Source organism: Anopheles merus, chromosome 2L, assembly GCF_017562075.2.
Source record: "Anopheles merus strain MAF chromosome 2L, AmerM5.1, whole genome shotgun sequence".
NCBI lineage: Eukaryota > Metazoa > Arthropoda > Insecta > Diptera > Culicidae > Anopheles > Anopheles merus.
In genome coordinates, this window is record NC_054083.1 from 32,065,137 (window position 1) to 32,084,317 (window position 19,181).

The window sequence follows — 19,181 nt, forward strand, 5'->3', positions numbered from 1 at the left end:
CTATCTGCAGTGAGCATGATGATGATGGTTATTTTTTTGTTATTTTTCACACACCTCACCCCTTCCCGTTGCTCGGGTTTTACTGCAAGCGGTCCGCTCTCATTGCGAACCGTATTACATTCTGTGTTACACCGGAGGGCCACAGCAGCTTTAGCAACTTTAGCCGCTGCTTCGGTACCGGGCGTCATTTTCGTATCCACTCATCCATTTACGAACTGCACTCGTCGTCGGCGGTGGTGGAAGTGAGCAAAGCGAGGAGAGGAAATTGAAAGCAAAATTCCTGTACCGGTGCGGTAAGGCGGGAAACGGTCGTACAGCAGACCCGGACCCGGAGACCCGGAGCAGACGGGTAGAAATGCACTAGAAATGTCTTTTTTTACCCTCAACGCGGACTAACTCGTTAGGGACGAATGGTCGGGATAGAGAGCAAAGATCATACTTCCGGGGAAAATGATAAGTACTGCAAGAATGATTGCAACCGAAACGAGCAGCAGAAACGGTGTAGAGACGGAGAGATTGCGAGAAGAGAGCGAGCGAGGAATGCGGTCGGCTAACTTCGCATTCAAATGGTCGTAGTAAATGAGATGTTTTTTTTTTTCTTTCTTTGACCCACAAATCCTGTGCCTCCCTTTTTCCGGCCCACGCGAAAAACATACGGCTGAAGATACTCAGCGTGCATTGGTAGTGGATGTGATTAGTGTAAAGCAAAACAACAAAAAAGGCAAAAAAACACAAAAACGTTAAGCTGGAATGTGGCAACAGAGAGTTGCAAAGGAGAAACAGCTGCCGTAAAGTGAGCACGCTGCGTGATAACGTAAGCACGCGGTTTGTTCGTTCGTTTGGTACGTATGGAACACCGTGCACGGCTGGAATGGTTTCCTTTAATGGTTTTTGCGATTTCGTAGAGTTCGGATTGCACACATCTCTAAAAGGAAGGTGTTTGTATACGTATTAGTAAAGTTGATAAAAAACAAAAATATTTTAAATGTTAAATATTAACATTTCTAAACCATCATATGTAACTGATAGTAATATTGAAGTATTGATATATTGTATATTTATTAAAAGCATCTAAACATTGGATTGCTTTAGCCTGATTGTACTGCTGGGACAAATCGGAGAAACTCGAAACAAAAATGCATCCTTCTTGCCAATAATCCATGCTCTGAAAACAGCCAACGTGCTTTATCCTGTTTCCGAAATCAAAACCCCATCGAAGATACCACTAAGCCTAGAGTCAACTGATGCCGTTGGTACCGTTGTGGTAGCAGCAACCAGGTCTTGAAACCGAAACGAATCGAAACCATCATGCTCGATTAAAGCAAAGGGAGGAAAAATATAAAACCAATTTATAGGTCAGCAGAAGATAATAGTCCGATAATTACCGGTCGCAGCGTCCCGGGACACAGGGACGCACCAGAGCTTTTGTTACGATGGTACGCAAACGGCACTAAAACGGCTGGATACTGGCGCGTTCTCTCGTGGAAAGGGAAATGAAACAGCACTCAGATAGTCTCTTTTGAGAGCAAAAAAAAGAACAAACCCGTTTGATAACGAACGAAATGTTTTGTATGGACGATTTCGTTTGCGGAGCGTTGATTATATCAAGAAAAGTTTGCAAAACATACATTTTGCAAAAAAAAATCTGCATCACATTTTCTAAAAACTACACCACCATTGGTTTGGTTGTTTTGGATACCGTGGTTTATTATTTTTATGCTCTTCCTTCATTTATACCCTATAAACCAACGCACATGCTGTTGCACATTCCGAAATGGCGGAGGCAAAAAACCAGCTATAAAAAATTGTTCCTTTGCCCCGCGATTGCCAGCTTGCCACACCAAAATTCAGCTTTAATCGCAGCTGTTTCCCATCATTTTCTTCCCCCAGATGACGATAATTAAACATAAAGATCCGTTGCGTGGAAGATTTTAGCGCTCGTATCGCGCCCCTTATGGGCCCGCGTGCCTGTCCGAGCTCCAACTGGCACTGGCGCCACAAGCTCTTTGGAGGAACCTCCCTTGCTAAGCGTCATGCCGGTCGGTCAGCCGTAAAACGGCCATGCCAAGTGTGCTTTTTTTCGCCACGAGATGATTATGATTATCGTGCGGTCGTGCGTGTTTGCCGTCGGCATGGGGCGAAATGCTTTGGCAGAAGATGAAATCAATGGAACGAGTTATGCACGGAGTTGGTTCTGGTGGTTGACGATGCTTGTGTGTAAGATTTTGTTGATTCTGCATGAAATGGAGAGTTCGTTTAGTGCACAATGTGTTTTTAAATTCTGCTCAAAATGCTCAAATTAGTTTCAATGTTTAAAAACTACATTTCAGATCATATTTCATTTCAAAAGGAAAAATCATTGTTTCAGTATTTCATGCCAATCACATCAACCAAATTTAATCTGTTCCAATTTGCGCATCTAAACGCTTTCAACGCGATCAAGCGTACTACGCGAGCCATTCGAAAGCGCACGTCCTGGACGTTAAATGTTAACGATAATCCGTCCATCTATCTCTCTTCCTTCGCGTTTTCACCACCCCAATACGCTAAGAAAACAGCCGACAATAAGTGCTAGCCCGACACTACCACACTAGCAAGCACCCCCCCAACACTACCGCTAGCTTCATACATTGTACGAACTAAAACTTGGGAACGTGCCTTTGAACACCCGCCGAGGATGCTTTACAACTTTTCCAAGCCGTTTTGCCTAAGTAAATGAAGCAGCAATCGGTGGTGAAGGCTTTACTGCACGAAAGTTGTGCCTCCATTTCGGAGGCACTTACCGCGGCGTTGTTGCTTCTTCCGGCTGTTTTCCCCCAGATCGCCTTTTGCTCTCAGACGCCCAAGCGGGATGATTCTCACCCTGACAGGCTGATTTCCTGTTCCGTTTAACCACAACCGGTGTGCGGCCTCGCCGCACAGTCTGTACGGTTTTCAATTCTGCGTAACACACACACAAACACACACACATACACACCCGATGGCCAGCCCCAACGGCCAGTGAAGCCGTCAAGGACGAGAGTTTAACCCGCTACCTACCCGCGTGGGTTTGCGGTGGTTATGGTGGCCTGTCAAAAGCAAGAACCGTTCCCGAACCGAAAGGATAATACTCGTTACGCTCTCGCCCATCCATCTATCGAACAGCCCATCAACGGAACCGGGTGCCTGCCCTCTCGGCACCGTACCTTCGGGACAGCAGCCGATCGACAAAAACCTGCTCCCGCCACCGTAGGGGGAGACCGTGGTACGATGTGTTTAAAGATGTTTTTTGATGATCGTCTTCTTTCGCATAATTAGAAAACTTTTATTATTTATGAAATCACTTTAGGAAAATGCTTTACGAGCAGGGAGCAAACTTTCTGAACGTTCGGCTTTCTGGTTCGGTGAGCGGTAAGCCTTTCGGGCCTCCGACCCACCCGTTCCCGCCACCGTTCCGAATCGGGCGCCTTTTTTGCGAAGGGTGCGCTTTACGCTCCTTCACTCGTGGCAGTCACAGCAAAAGTGAAGTTTCTTTTGAAATTTTGCAAGGAAGCGATTTTTTTTTTTGTTGTTGTTTCTTTGTAGGTTGTGAACCGCAGGAGAGACGGGGAGACACTTGTGTTGTAGCCCATTGCAGAAAACAGGGCGCTGCTTGCGGGATGCCCTTATGTTACGCCTGACCAACTTAGCTAGAAGAAAGCGAACGAAGCGGCGCCCGGTATGCTGATGCTGGCAGCAAGTTTGCTCAAAGCAAAAGTGTTTTTCTGTTCAGCTCGAGGTGGTCCAGAGTCGGGGTCAAAAGGGTAGTTGTTTGGTTCGGTCTGCACGCTAGGGATACGACCGTCTTAACAATCGTATTGAATTCGAACCAAACCGGCCTTGCAGAGTGAGGGCGAAAGACATGGTGCATGGCTGTTCGGCGAGGCTTAAATATATTGATTTTCTTTCCCATTCAGCTACAAAAGGATTTCACTAGTTTTTTTTTTCTTGTTAAACTGAAGATGTGCCTGAAGTCATATTGAGCAGAAATGCCAATTTGGACGGGGACACATTTTTGCTTATTTTCTATGTAATGTAATTTCTTATACAGACCCTCTTTTAAATGTCCAGGGAAAGTCCCTATTCAAATTAAAGTGGATTGTTTATTTGATCTTGGTTAATGTTTTTCATGTCCATTTGCAAAATAATCTAATGTACGTTTTTTCCACCATGTTCTTTCAGATTGAAGATGCGATGCTAATGTTCGACAAACAAACCAACCGGCACAGAGGTGAGTGTTGATTTATATTTTCCAGAATTTATTTTCCAAATCGAGCTTACTTAGAAAAATGTTATCAACTAAGAATCAAATGCTAGCAAGACTCTTGGCAACTGAGATTCCCTCGACATGAGCAGAAACACAAATAGAAACTTTTCTGTATTTTTTGTTTTTATCGAAACATAAAACAAGGAGAAAGAACCATAGCCTTATCCCGTACTAGACTCTAGAAACACACTCTTCTGTGAAGATTTTAGTCGGTCGGTTGGTTAGCGGCAAAAAGGGAATTTTTCACTGAAACAGATGGCCCTCTACCGTTGGTATCCAAGGTTAAAAAGGTAGGAATGCAGCTGGGCGCCGGCTTTTGCAGTTTGAATCTGCACCGAAGCACCGGCAAACAAATCAGCTCGAGTTCAACCAATCGTAAACAAACAACAATAAAATCCAAGCACATCATAAACAAATGTCAACAGTGTGCCCTGCCATCACCGGCTTTTCCACGCTCCTAATGCGCCCCATCGTACGAAGGTGGATTGGGTTCGATACTAAACCGTCGCTTTAGCTTCATCGATATGCTGGCATGCGAAATCACACAATCGGTTGCTCTTGTGTTGAAAGCTAAGTTGCGACAGAGAATGGGGGAAAACTGAGTGGTGAGACCAGGGCGGCGTGCACCCTGTATGTGACTGTGTTTACCCATTGCACTTTCGAAGTCACTCGGCAGATGCATCCTCGTCGTCGTCGTCGTCCTCGACAGTGCCCGGTGTGCGCCATTCAGTGACGATGCAAATTTGTCCACATCGGACAATCGAACAGCTCTGTTTACCGTCATAACAACTATCATCATCGCTTGCAATGGGGCTTTCCTTCTGCTTCAAACACCACCGTCGTCAGTAGCTACAGTCTCCATTAACATCATCGTCATCATGATCATTCTGTCGTCCGTTTGCATGTTATAGCAACTGCCAATCGTCATCATTGGTTTTGGAGACGATGGGTTTTCAATGGGCACCACTCCTTTTCTTTCGCTGAGTCAAAATCGTACTGGTTTGAACCACGAATGCCAAGCAAGTAAGGGAAATACGTTTGCCCGGTGACATATTCACCGGTGAGAGAAGAGGTCGAAGTAGGAATGTATCTGGTTGAACGCTGTAATGCTATTTTTGTTACAATACGAAGTGGATAAAAAATGCTTTCCCAGTGGTTTGTTTAACTAAATGAGGATAAAAAAATTAAATTATATCTTTAGAGTGCTTCACAAGTAACTCTATATCCAGCATACCAGACGCTCAATTGCTATACAATATTTCAACAATGTTGTAGCTGAGAAGAAAAAATAATATCATTTTGCTCCTGGTAGCCTGGAGCCTCATCACGCATGCATAACGTTATTACAACGAATGGATTGCAACGAACTACCGCTCCGTTCCCGCTTTACGCTGCCCCTTGCTGAAGGGAGCCCATCAGTGAAGCATTGAATTTTTGCCGCATTGATTGGATGAATGCATTAAAAATATTGCTAGTTTCGTTTTTCGAGCTCATGAATCATAAATTCAGCTCAGCTCTGGACAGCATCCATCGCTTTCTTTTTTTAACCCTCGACTATCCCGGTGCGCTTGTACCAGCTGTGGATACATTTCCAATCAGACCTTTCCAGAGTATCGGCAACCAGTTAGCCAAATGTAGTAATTTTTGTTTAATGTTTTGTATATTGGATGCATTTCTACATTGCACTGCTACATTAAAGCTGCGGAGGCTTTTGAGGCTTCAAAATCTGCTTTTATTTTAACTAGATTGATTTTTTAAACATCACAAAACTTCCCAACTGCTTTCTGTCATTAAAAACAACAAGCCAACATCAGCTTTAATCTCTACTCCAAGTTCTTCTACCGATTGTTCGATTGATAATACGTGTCAACCTGCAAGCGGCCAAGTGAAACGCGTCTCCAATGTCCACTTATTCGACCCAAGCGAAAGCGAACGTGTGTAATCAAGCTAACAGGAAAGTGCCGAACGCTGAAAGTAAAAACGGATGCCCTACCATTGACGCCGTGTGTGACTGACAGACCTGGCAACTAATCACTAAGCTCTTGGCAATGGTTTTTGACATTAAATGGCAAGACACAGCAAACCGAAACCGACCGGTCCGAACCAACCGGCTCCAAATGAAAAGGAAAACGTTCCCGTCGTCGTCGTCGTCGCCGTCGGTGTCTGCTGCTCGAAATGAGATTTCAACACGAAGCACCAGTTCGATTGCACCTAAACTGGGTCTGAAGAATGGCACCGAGCTGGTAAGCCCTATTCACTGGACACTGGATGGTTGCGAAGTGGCGAAACAACATTGATCAGAAGTGATACTACCATCCACCACCAGATGTCCGCCTTTTCCCTGCCGCACAAGAACATAGCCAATAGATAGTTGCGCGGGTGGTGGAAATGGGCGGGCATGGTCGATGTGAACAGTACAGCAAAGCACCAGTAAAATGGCGGTTTAACAACCGTTTGACCATTGTCTCTCGGAAGCGGCGGGATCTTTCTTTGACTGCTTCTCGGCTTTCACGGACTCTAACGTGTGTAAGATGTGGGACAGGCACACATACACCGTACGCTTTGTGGTGACAAACTGAGCCCCGGAACGAGACAGGATTAATACTGATAGAGGAGGATTTATTTAATTCTTTTTCTTCATCCTCGCCAGCGCGTTCTGTAGTGCAGTCGGGTGTGAGTGTGTTTGAGGGTGCTTTTTGCTCTTGGAAGTGGATCACACTTTTCGTTGTTGTTTTTTGTTGCTTTGGTGCAAACGGTGGTCATTAGACACGGTCATTGTCATTGGTAGTGCTTTGAGCCGTGAAAATTGGACCCGGTGGGAGTGAAAATGGAAGGGAAACTGCGGATAATTTAGATGGTTTAGCAGAATGATTTTTCACGCATTCGTTTAGTGGAGTGTGTCAATTGAGAGAACTTTGTTGGGATGTGGGTAGTAAAATATATCACAATTGATTTTCTTGTAGTATATTTTCCCCAACGAAATAAGAAATTGTACAAAATTCTTGGGCTGAATTTTTTGATAATCAAAATATTTCTACAATGGATTGATTAATAAATAAACATTTTCCATATTTTTCGTGTTGCAATCATTTTCATGAATCTTTTACCCACCGTTTGCTGGAACTTCAATAGCAACTGAAAGCATCTGTCGGAATTGGAAGAAGATTCCTTAAATACGCTAGATGCCACTGTGCACTCTCGAACATATTATTTTCAATTACAACTTATTGAACGGAGCCAGATTACATTGTTCTCGGAGATTCCCTCGACTGAGTTGTCTGCTATCGCACCGTTACATTCACCTTCTGCTTCTGTTGGCCTTCTTCCCTCATCAACCGTCCCGCCATCCTGCAGACCAAGACCGCCTTCAATTGTTGTGTTGCCACCGAGTCACCAGGCCGAGAATGCAACTCTCCAGCCAATAAGCGCCATCGAATGGTATTAACTTTTGCGACTTTTCAATTATTTCCTCCCCCCCCCCCCCCCCAATCCCACCGATTCCATTGCCGGACCCAGACCGGTGAAGCCGAAGGACCGATGGGAAAGAAAATCCTTTCCTCATTTTTGAAAAATGTACTTCCGTGCTGGCGGCTCGCAATGGGGTGCAGTCAGTGAGGAGGTTACCCGATTTTCTACTTTGCTCGATTATGAGTCAGAGTGGTTGTAGAACTTCGATCGCTGCAAACGGTGGCGACGGGGTTACAGCTCGACTTAAGTAATCGAACTCAACTCCTCAATCTCCTCTCACGTTCTCGGATGGCAATACATCCAGAACCGATTCCCTGCCCGCCCCCACTCAATGTAAGGATTCATACCTCAAATTATACTTTTGCCGAACACAAAAGGTTACCCTCAGCCCGGGTTCTCCCAGAGACGGAATAAAGGCAGGGCAACTTTTGCTGTTTCGCCAAACCCAAACCCCGCTTTCGCTAACGCCGAGTCTGGGACGCTCATTTGAGATTGGATTTCAATTATAACTTTATCCTTCACCTACACCGCCCAAAGGCACTGTGCAATGGTTTGGGTTGTGGTATAATGCAATGAGCACGCAGGAGAGCGCATGTTTTCGGGTGCATTTTACACCCTAGCAACACTATAAATGTGAGCTTCGTTAGGATCTTCTGCGTGTTCTCGGTGGTGGTTTTGGAGCTGTAGTGTGTAATGGAAAAAATCCCACCCCAGGATGAAGCTTTCGATTCTCTTGTGCGACATTTTACCCAAGCTGCTAAAGCTAGTGCACGTCACAACAGAAACAACAAAAATCGGAAGCAAACTAGAACAAATCAGCTAACGGTAATCTTCAAGCGCCGATAGGGGAGATGTGATGGTGGGTTTCGAAAGCATTATTATGCTTTTATCGCTTTCCAGACACAGACGGGGAGGCATAGCGATAAAAAGCGGATCCGAATGCAACCAAACTGCTACTGCTGGGCGCGAACGAACCTCTTTCTCTGCCTTCGTTCGTTTCGTATGAATTGGCTTTACCCTCTCCATCCCTTTTTTTGTTTCGTTGAAACTAAGAAGCAAAAAATACCCCAACGAGCACGAACTTTTCGACTATAGCTTTATTGAAATGGATTAAGAAGATTTTCGAAATGGCAGGCTACGTTTGGATGCATTTTTGCGAATGGTTTTTCGCTGGTCGCTCTCATTATGTTCTTCATCACTGTGTGATATCGATTTTTTAAGGTGTGCGAGACAAGGATGCTGAGGTTTTGCAGAAGGAAATATCAATAGACCACTCAAACAGATGGTAGAAAAGTATTAAAAAAGCTTCGATGCAATTAGTCAAATTAACTGCATCGGATATCCTTTTCCTCATGGGGAAAGTGTGCTTTTATGATACTTGATTATTGTTTCTCCGAATATTTTATTCATCTACAATTTTCTACGCAAAAGCTTAACATGTTCAAACAGTAGAACGTTAATTAACCAATGCTTTTGAATTTAAATCAACATGCATTGAAGAAGTACTGTCAGCCTCTTGTTCATGCTGCGATCCACCGAGATCGATCACTGTTTCCTTGAAAAGATTGCCCTATTCTTAGCAAGTTTCTATGAACTATTTACCCTCGACGCACTCGATCAATTCCCAATGAAAAGGTATGTTTTCCACACAGGCATGCCTATCAAAGAGTGCAGGGCTTTTCTTGCATGGAAAGAGCACTTTGCGTCATGCAGAACAAAGATTGCTCTTACACACCTTCCTTTTACAATATACAACTCTTTGTTTTGTTCTCTTTATGCTCTCTTACGTTCTATCTCTTTCATTCTGTCTCTTTCTTGATCTGTTTCACACCTGCTCGATTTCTTGTGCGGTGAAAATGCCATTCATTTCTAACAGAGCTCTCCACCGCTGCTGCACTGCTTTTTGTACCGTCTTTTGTACCGAAACCATTTCCTCAAAGACAGTTGATGATTCAATCAGAACAACGATTTGTATGGCCAAAGCACCTTCGAGCAGTGTTTCTTTATTTCCACACACTCGCACAAAACTCGTTTCCCTTGCTCTCACTTCTTACACTACCGGTTTTACTACCTACGTGCCTGCCAGATGTCAATCTATTGCTGTTAACATCTTTTTCACACCCAACACATTGGAATGTTGTGTGCGCACATCACACCCTGCACCATTGAATTGGGAATTGGTCCTTCATTCGGACATCACTCAGATATATACAGGTGATTTTTTGCTACTGCTTCCAGATGTCTTCCAGTGAATAAGTGGTACGTGTACGAGATGTGTTGCTCATTTGACCGATGTGTGTATGTGTGATGTGATGGTTCAATTAATTTCCCTTCTATCAAAACCCACATCAAGAAGCATGCAAAGGTGTAGGCACGCACACGATTAGATGTCCATTTCTCATCGGCAAAATTTGATTCAGCCACCATTTTTGTCGGCAAAATGTCCTTTTCGTGTGTACTGCCACAGTACAAATTTGGCTCACTCGGTCAAGGCATCGATTTTGAATTTGGCAATACGCAATGTTCACATCAGTTGCCTACCTCGTCCGGCCGAACGGAAGGAGACAGTACGAAGCTAACTCCCACCGAAGCAGACACGTGAACCGCAATTTGAAGCACAAATTGATTGATGGAAGGATGGACAGATCCATTCAATAGAAAGATGCGCCGCATAGTGCACCCCCGAGCCCCGAGATTGACAGATGGGATATCGATGGGAATCCTTTCTTCCTACGGCAGTGGTTGGGGGCAATTTCATTCGTAAAATCTCCAAGAAATGGGTGCTCTTTTGGTTTGGCTTTCAGTTTTTTCGCGAAGGCAATGGTGCCCGATTGAGAAAGAGGAGCATGTTTTGAATATGGAATGTCTATCTTACTATTTATTGCTGAACGGTTTGTAAAAATTGTTACATTCAATGCTTAAAATAAGAAATGTTGCCTTATAAATATGTAGATGGTATAAAATATTTACAATTGTTCATCATTTTCACACTTGGATAGATTTTGTTTTTTTTTTTTTGCCTTACGTTGAACATAAGAGTAATTTTATCGTTGCAAATAAGACGCAAAATCATATTTCCTAAATATTAAAAAAAAATCGAGACCAACGCTGTTCACGATATTTTTCTCTGAATGATATCCGTTGAAGATTGGATGCCTTTAGTGCAAATTATCGTAATAGCCTGAACAGATGCTGAAAGGCGAGCTGTGATGTGCCATCGAACTACTTCCGGGAATTATTTCCATCCATTCAGCAGTCTACAACCATGCTCGGGTATGAGCGTAGCCTCTATTTTGTGACCGGTAATCTGGTGGATGACCTCAATAACAAAATTCTATGAAATACACAACATTTTCCATTTAAACTCGTACATTGTGCAAAAAAAAGATCCTGTGACCAGAATACAGAATACGTGAGCATTAACAATCAAAACCGTCCCAATTATGGTGGAGTGGACCCGCTTGACCCTTGCAAGCCATACTAGATTCCCCACTGCCGATTTATGGACACCAATGGGATGGAAAAATATTATTGACAGCACTGCACTTTGCCCAGGATCGGCTGCCAAAAATACACAACCACAGCAACATGATTTGTATTTTATTCATTTCCGAAAATTATGCGACATCGCCCAATCATCGATGGGGACTCATACACTCTCACACTCGCACAGTCTCATACACAGTCGCAAATAAAGCAGCCCGACAGGATGGCTTGATTTTTGCCTCCAAACGCTGTGCATTGAATCACAATTTCGAGTTGAATCGAGCCTTAATTGGTCGTGCGATAAAACGATGCCATTTATCCGGGGTACCGTAGTGGCCAGCTGGAGGAGTATGCTGGAAAACAAACACCCATTTGTTGTGGCTGGGGTAAGGTTTGGGGCAGGAAGTTGTGTGTTCGTGTGATTTACTGATTAAGTTGCTAGCCAAGGGAACAATTTTCATCATTTATATTTGATCGACGAATAAAACTCCCTTCGACATCGGTTATCTGGCAGCATTTTCCAGTGCGCCACTGAAATAGGATTCAACTAGTTAACATTTATAAGTTTTTAGATATTACTTTATAATTGAAAATTGTTTTATCGGACGTAGATGATTCAATTTGTACGTCTCATAATTAAGCTTCCTTTTTTAATTACAAAATAGTCAAAGAACGCTTTTATATTCCGACATGCCAAGGATGCTTTAGTAGCAAACAGACAATCTCACAGCAATCACAGGAAATATGCTACACTTACAGTGCTAAACATTTGCTTTTAAATTACACATTGTGTTCATTCGTGGTTGCTGTGATGAAATGAAATGATATTTCATGGCCCATTTAAATATTTCCGGTACATTCGGTTGTAAGCACTGGGGAAAACAATTACACTCGCTTCTTTTTAATATCACTAGTGATTATCAGAGTGATATTATTTTTTAAGCAAATTTGTTCAAATTTCGCACGTAAATTAATCTTTAAATTGTTGCCCGGTACCGATCTACAGTTTACCAGTGCTAAACACAAAATTACACAAACGATAATTTTTTATAATAATCCTAGGATAATGATTTTTTTTCTCTATTTGGGCGGTTTTACTTTGTATCACATCGTATTTTGTCCTCCATTTTCGTTGCTGATTCATTGCTGATTTATCTAGCCCATAGCCGACTCCCATCAACTGTTGAGAAAGTCAATATTTTTAAATTTACTTTAAAGTATCCGCGCGTACCGTCAATATTAATGTATCACTCGATTACCTTCGCCCTGAGGTATTTGCATAATCTCGCAGTTTGAGCTTTCATAGTGAAAAAAATAAAAGAATCAAACTTCCCATAATGGACTGTACTGTGTAAATCGTGTCCGTTTAACGGTTATTGTTTTTTTTTTGTATCTGCACTCATGTTCTTTCAAGTTTTTTTCATCGTTTAGAGCGGAAATGCTTATCTGGAAATTCATGGCCATTCGTTTAACGGCGAGCTAAATTGGCCTCTAACTGCTAGCTGGGGATAATTTTTGAAATGCTATATACTCTATATCCCTCTGCTTCTCTTTATGTCTGCCCTTAAATCTATCTGTTGGTTTATTTTTTTCCGCTAAAAGGCGTTTGGAGGGTATACCTTCTCGAAAATAACTACTTGTGGATTACTGCCACAGGCAAATAAATGGTAATTTTGGTGTTGCGTTGATTGCACCGAAAGGGAGAACGATACACAGACAAATGCCGAGCAAATGACTCCGAATGGGGGGTAAAAACTGGGCGACAGATTTGTCGCTGCGATTCACCAGGCAGTAATAAAATGGTATTGTTTGCGCTGGTCCCGTTTGCCTTCGCTGAGATGTGATGCAGACACAAGAAAAAGGACAAACTCGGGAAGGAAAAAAACTCCACGCAAGGTACGCAGTACACGCGAAGCAAGGCGTAGCAAAAAGAGATACACATAATCGCAGGACATCTTAGAAGCCACTTATCGCGGGCTCATTATGCGTTACTTTGCGTAGCGGAGTTGCTTCGAAAAGTGACACTCCGACCGACCGTGCTCTCGAGCCCATAATCACCATCTGAAGTTCCATCTTTTTTCTTTCTTTTGTGCCTCCTGCTAACCACGGAGTAGATGGGATAAAAGCAAACTTGCGGAACAATTTCGTAGTGAATAGTAGGTGCAACAGTAACAGCGACGACAACTACAAACACCCCGGATCGTTTGCATCGCTGCAAAACTCTTTCTCATCCCGTGGGTTCGGCCTTTGGTCGTTGGCAACGTTTCACCGCCAGTAAACTTTGGGGCGTCACAAAAGCAAAGAAAAATAAAACGTGCCAACAAGCACACCACGGCGCCGAGCTCGACTGTGGCGAGCGCAGGGAAAATATGATGCTCACCATAACAATTCCGGAATTCCTTTAGCATGCCCACCTCGCTTCGCCCGAGGGAAGCAAAACTGTTTACCAGGCAAGATAGCTGCCTGCCGCTGTGGGTGACAATAACTGCGGAAAGAATGCAGCCCAACAGTGGGTATCGTGTTGCACATAGCGCACGAGTTTAGCGTCGTTCAGTGGTGCCTTCCTGGGCACTTTTTTTTGTCTGCTTCCATCCAGAATGCAACGCTGGTACGCCGATGGTGGTGAGTGAGTGGTGATGGTAATTTTACAACATTTACTAGACGTCAGACCACCCGTTTCCCCCCAAAGATCTCAACACCCCAACTAGTTGCATTATGTTTTGCTTCCCCCAGCCAGCCCGCCGACGAGTTGGTAGTTGGTTGGGAATTAATGCTAATTGTAAATAATAAAGCTCATTTTACATGAGAAAGGAAGAGTTGGTGGCGCCTGTGCGGGAGCAGAAGGACATGCAGCAATTGAAATGAATCGCTACAAGATGTAACTAACGGCTCCGTTTTGTGTCCCCCTGCCCAGCGTGGCAATTAAATGCGAGTTGGCCCCTGTTTTTTTTTAATACCGCAGCACAGAGTTGTGTTTTACTTCAATTGATTTAAACCAAAAGTTTGGTGCTTAGTTTAAATTTAATATACTATGGTGAAAGTGAGAGAGAGAAAAACGGAATGCAAACTTTTCTCTCACTTTGCTTTTAAAAAGTTCGGGCTTTTTTCTATTTACTTTACTCACCACAATCGCTTCCAAATTCCAGTCACAGTCACTCTGCTAATAGTGTGCAAACGTACTAGTAATGAGATTGTGACGAGACGAGCCAGTGTCAGCCCTCGTGCCACCCTCCCTGGTCCTGATTCGGGTCCAGTTGTCATTTAATATTCTGGTTCGTTAGTTTTGCCTGAAACCGGGGTCGGTCCATTTGGTAAAGCTGTCGTGGAGCAGCAATCCCACGTACCGCCCAACTCATGCCTGGGGGAAACTTTCTATCGGTCTCCTCTCATCTTGTCTCGGCGATAGGTTTTTTTTTTGTGATTTTCAAATTCCCCAGAAGCTAAATTTAGTAGTTTTTCTTTTCTCCGGATGTTTGTTGTTGGTTTTTTGTTCGTTATTTGCCTCATGTTAGCAATCGCTTGGGTGTGCGTTTGACGACGACGAGTTAGTAGTTGAACTCACTCGAGTGTAAATAAGTGCAACATTCTTTACTTCTCATCCTTACTGTCGCCTTTTTTCTGCTTCTTTTTTTCTCACTACTTTCTGTGTGCGATCGAAAGTGTATCTCTTTTGGAGACTGACTTGCTGTTTTGCAAAGAGAGTGTGTGAATGTATCTGAGTGCGTGCGAAGATTTTTTTCTTTATTTCTAAAGCAACATGTTTGCTTTGAACATTCCAGTCACAGATCAGCCCTTAGATCTGTTTATGTATTTGTTTCTTTTTTTGTAAGTTTTTTTATCATATAGATAAACTCTTGGTTGAGCTAAAGAGGGAGGAAACCCCCTTTTTTTCAACACGTATATACATTCAATGCAACACATTGAAGCTGAATGATTCCGAATAAAGAAAAAAACTATAGGGCAAGTGACCCATTTGAAGGAGCTTTTCAGGAGTGGTTTGCGCACTACATTTGCAATAATTTTAATATGTATGTAAAATTAATTATATGTTCAATTAAAATATCTTATTTCTGCGCCAACCTTTTCGCTTTATATTTTCAATTTCATTAATTGTACTATTCATGATAAAAATATGATGCAAAGTTTTCTTAACTGTCTGAGAAGCAATATTTCATAATTCATTTCCTCGGCAATAATACAATACATTATTTAATCAGTTTTGTAAATTTATGCCATCCCAACAAAGAAAACTCTTCCCGAAAAGTTGCCCATTACTTGGCCCAGGACGCGCGAGGCGTCTTCAATCTTTAAAGAATGGATAATTTTCCACCGTTGTTTGCATTTTATTCTTTTCTTGCTTAACCCACCGAAGCAACCTGTCGATTCGCAACAGTAAACTCATTTTGCTCCGCCCGCCCGGCTAATAACTGTGCCGAGCGAAACGGTGCTTTGTGCGTAGCCAAATTACAGCAATAAAAACCATACCCGCCGTAAGCAGCATTCCCGCGCAACCTGAAACCATCGAAACTTGCACACGCAACGCCGGTAAGCAGCATACCTATACCGGCCGGATATGAGCTCATACCAAAGCCCGCTCGTCTCCTCTCCGTTCCCATCCTTGGCACTGCCCTTCCATCACCGATACCTTCCCCGGTGCGGTGCGTTGCGGTAAGATGTGCGTATTGTCTTCGGATTTTCCTTCGAGCCATTAGCAAGCAAGCGAAATGCGCCCGCTGACAGGAGGAAAAACAAATGAGCCGCCGTTTCCCACCCCGCTGCTGGTTCTCGTCTGCTCGCTCTCGGCGGGTGAGATGAAATGTTGCGCGTCGCCGTAACCACTCGGCTACGGTGGCGCGGGTATGGAGCCCGTGAGTGGGTTCTTTTCATTTCGGGATTATTTATGGGTAATCTGGAAAAGAAATGGGATACTTTGTCTCCTGCCATTGAAGTTGAAGCGAGGGAGGAGGATTGTCGAGAGGATGATGGTGGGAGCGCCACACCGTTGCTGATTTCTGAGGAAGTTTTTATACGCTAGCTCAATGGGTGTTGTGTGGGGGTTTGTTTGTGTCAAGGTAAGGCTCCTGTGTTCCAAAGTGTTCCATTTGGAGCTTAGAAAGAAGCTTCTAGTTGGCAGGTGGTTGCTCCATTGATTTATAGATTCTGTTCCCTCCAACGACACACCAGATGATATTCGGTATTTGGTCCTGTTGGCAGAGTCACGAGGGAGCGCAGATAAGCAATTACACTTAAATTTAATGAAACTTACTCCCTAGCTACATTAACCTGCTCAACTTTGATTGAATTTTGTACTGTTAGGAGAGCAAACAACTCCCCACTAATCCACCATTTTTTGTTTGGTGTTGTTTGGTCTATTTTCATCTTGCTTTGGTAAGCATTGCAGCACTGACACATCATTACGACTTTTTCCTGCTGTCTCGGGGTGATTATAAATCATGTCACCTGTCATGTATCGTGCGTTCGATCCGCGCACACCGCTCAACTACAAACTTGATTGGCGATGCAAAATCCCGTTCAACGATTTTCTAATGCCAACAATCACATCAAAAGTGGCCCCACATCTATCACAAATAGACATTTGAAATACGCATTATTTTATTTTCGTTACTGTTTTTTTTTGTTATTGTTGCAAGTTTGCTTTAACTGTTTTCTAATGCTGGGATATCACACCGGCATTATGGCATATCGCTTTATTTGACTCTCCTCCTCTTTCGATTGTATGCTTATTCCTAACGTTTGGTATGGTTTGTATATAAACTATCGAGTTTTGAATGATTCAAGCGCAACATTTTAATCTTCTGTCATGCGTTCCCCGTCTGCTGATATCGATGCAAACTCTGGAAAACGGCTTTATGAGTGAAACAATGATTTTTAATGTTTTCTTGTATTAATTTTCAAGATTTTTTTACATTGCAAGCGAAAATAATAAGATTTATGTGAAAGTTCACATAGCTTTAGGCGTTTGGAGAGGATAAAAGCTGATTGAAACATAATAACTTCCCTTTTAACATACATTCAATCGCCAACAAACTCTAAAATAATGTTTTATTGTATCAGAACTATACAAACCAATGCCGCAAAAGCCTCGTTTTACCATATGTTTTTTTTAATTGCTCTATAAGAATAATTTAATTCTCCATTTCTGTTTTATTTGCCCAGTAGCTTCCCACGCTGACTGATTGAATGCAGACACGCAAATATTATCGCTGCAAACAAGTCTGCTACCACACTTTAACTACCCTGCAGCTAGAAGCAGTTAGTGTTCTGTTCTGTTGTTGCTTTTGTACATTCCAATTTTCTCTACCCTGCCCTAGTGTTCGGGTTTGTAATGGAACGTGCAGCAATGTTGCTAACTAGACAACTATTTCACCCAGACACGATAACAGTTTACACTTTTTAACGGGTGCACAAAAGCGGGTGGTTAGCTGGAATGTTGAAACTGTATCATTGGCTTGGATTGCATTTTTTCCCCGTTGTTGACCCTTGTAGGGCAACCACTAACGCACAGCGTCACTTTAAAATACAGCAAAAAAAAAACCTGGAAAAACATGCTCATGTATTAATTACTTCAAATGTACACTTCATAAAAATAACGAACTTTTTTTTAGCCAACATTTCCTCCACAATCCAATGGTCAAGGGTTCATGGGTATTTCATAAAAAAGAAATACCGAACAAATGGGGCATTGTATGTTGCACCACCGAAATGCTAGCCGTTCGAAATATTTTTTTAATATGTCCAAACAAAGGATGGCACTAAAAAAGTGTGGAACCGTCGCACCCGGGTAACTGTGGTCGAACGATGATTGAAGTTGCGACGCAAACATGGCTGACCATTTGCCATGTGGCATTTGGTCGCGTTTGCGTTGCTGACCAGCAGTCGAACAATTCACAACATGCCGCCGGGTATGTCACCATGCGTGGAGGAGTTTTTACCGACTACCAAGTACTAACGGCTCTCGCACATCATCAGCAAACCGTCACGACGAACGCAACAATTCACATACGAATGCCAACCCTCCTGCTGTATTGTGGAATTTGGAACGCAAACCAACCAGCAGCTACGTGAAAAGTACTCAAAATATGCACTCAACTTTGCGGTTATGTCCTTCACAGAGAAAGAGACGGTGCTGTTGAGCTTATTTGAAATGTGGCTTTGTATGCCATGAAGTTCCTTTTATTCTGGTAGTACTTGGATCATATATTTTATTCTAATAAATAAGCTTTTAAAAAAATATCAAAGGCTCGTCGAAAAACTTTCTTCATTCACGATCGATATGCTTACTGTGGCACTGTATACCAAGGCTTCCTGTACCCTCGGATAAACACCGTCCCAGCCATCTCTTACAATCCACAAAAGACCACAGGAGTCCGTTCGATAAAAGTCCGGAAAGAGCGATTTCAGCCTAATTCCGCACACTGGGGCAAAGCTAATGAGAGCTTAAACGGTTCTCTGCGGTCGGATGGTGATGATACAATCGTCCATATCCTTAGCAGCAACTGACCAAAAACTGTCCTTCCCATTTTATGCATTCCCAGCGGAGCCGCTCCACGTCTGCTCTGGTCCGGTTTTGTGCTGTAGCACAGTTTTCAGTTGCCCCGTTCTTCGCACCAACAGCAACAGCACCTCCTTTCATACGACATTGCTCGAATTCTTGTGGCTTTGTGGTGCTCGGCTTATATGCGGCGGGAGGTGCTATATGTGTCTGTGCATGTGTGTGTGTGTGCTCATCCTGTCTGTGTGATGATAGCATTTAAAAGCACATTTGCTTGTCTTCTTTTTTATGTTGCTACTGCTGCTGCTGCTGTTGTTGTCTTTAGCTTGTACGTGTTCCTGTTTCATCTTCCATTTGCTGTACAAACCCCTACACCCACCAGCTGCTCTCAGCACGGGCACTGCCGCCAAGAATCATCTTCCCAGTTTT

At 43.1% G+C, this 19,181-nt stretch overlaps 1 protein-coding gene across 17 annotated transcripts in view; it reads left to right on the top strand.

Moving 5' to 3' along the window:
• LOC121592988 (RNA-binding protein Musashi homolog Rbp6) overlaps nucleotides 1–19,181 on the top strand; it is a 621,310-nt gene that overhangs the window by 539,252 nt on the left and 62,877 nt on the right. For all 17 annotated transcript variants that reach the window (XM_041914978.1, XM_041914980.1, XM_041914982.1 and 14 more), the window contains one exon: nucleotides 4,201–4,249. In XM_041914978.1, coding sequence (XP_041770912.1) covers nucleotides 4,201–4,249 — 49 coding nt within the window. The remainder of the gene's footprint in view (nucleotides 1–4,200; nucleotides 4,250–19,181) is intronic.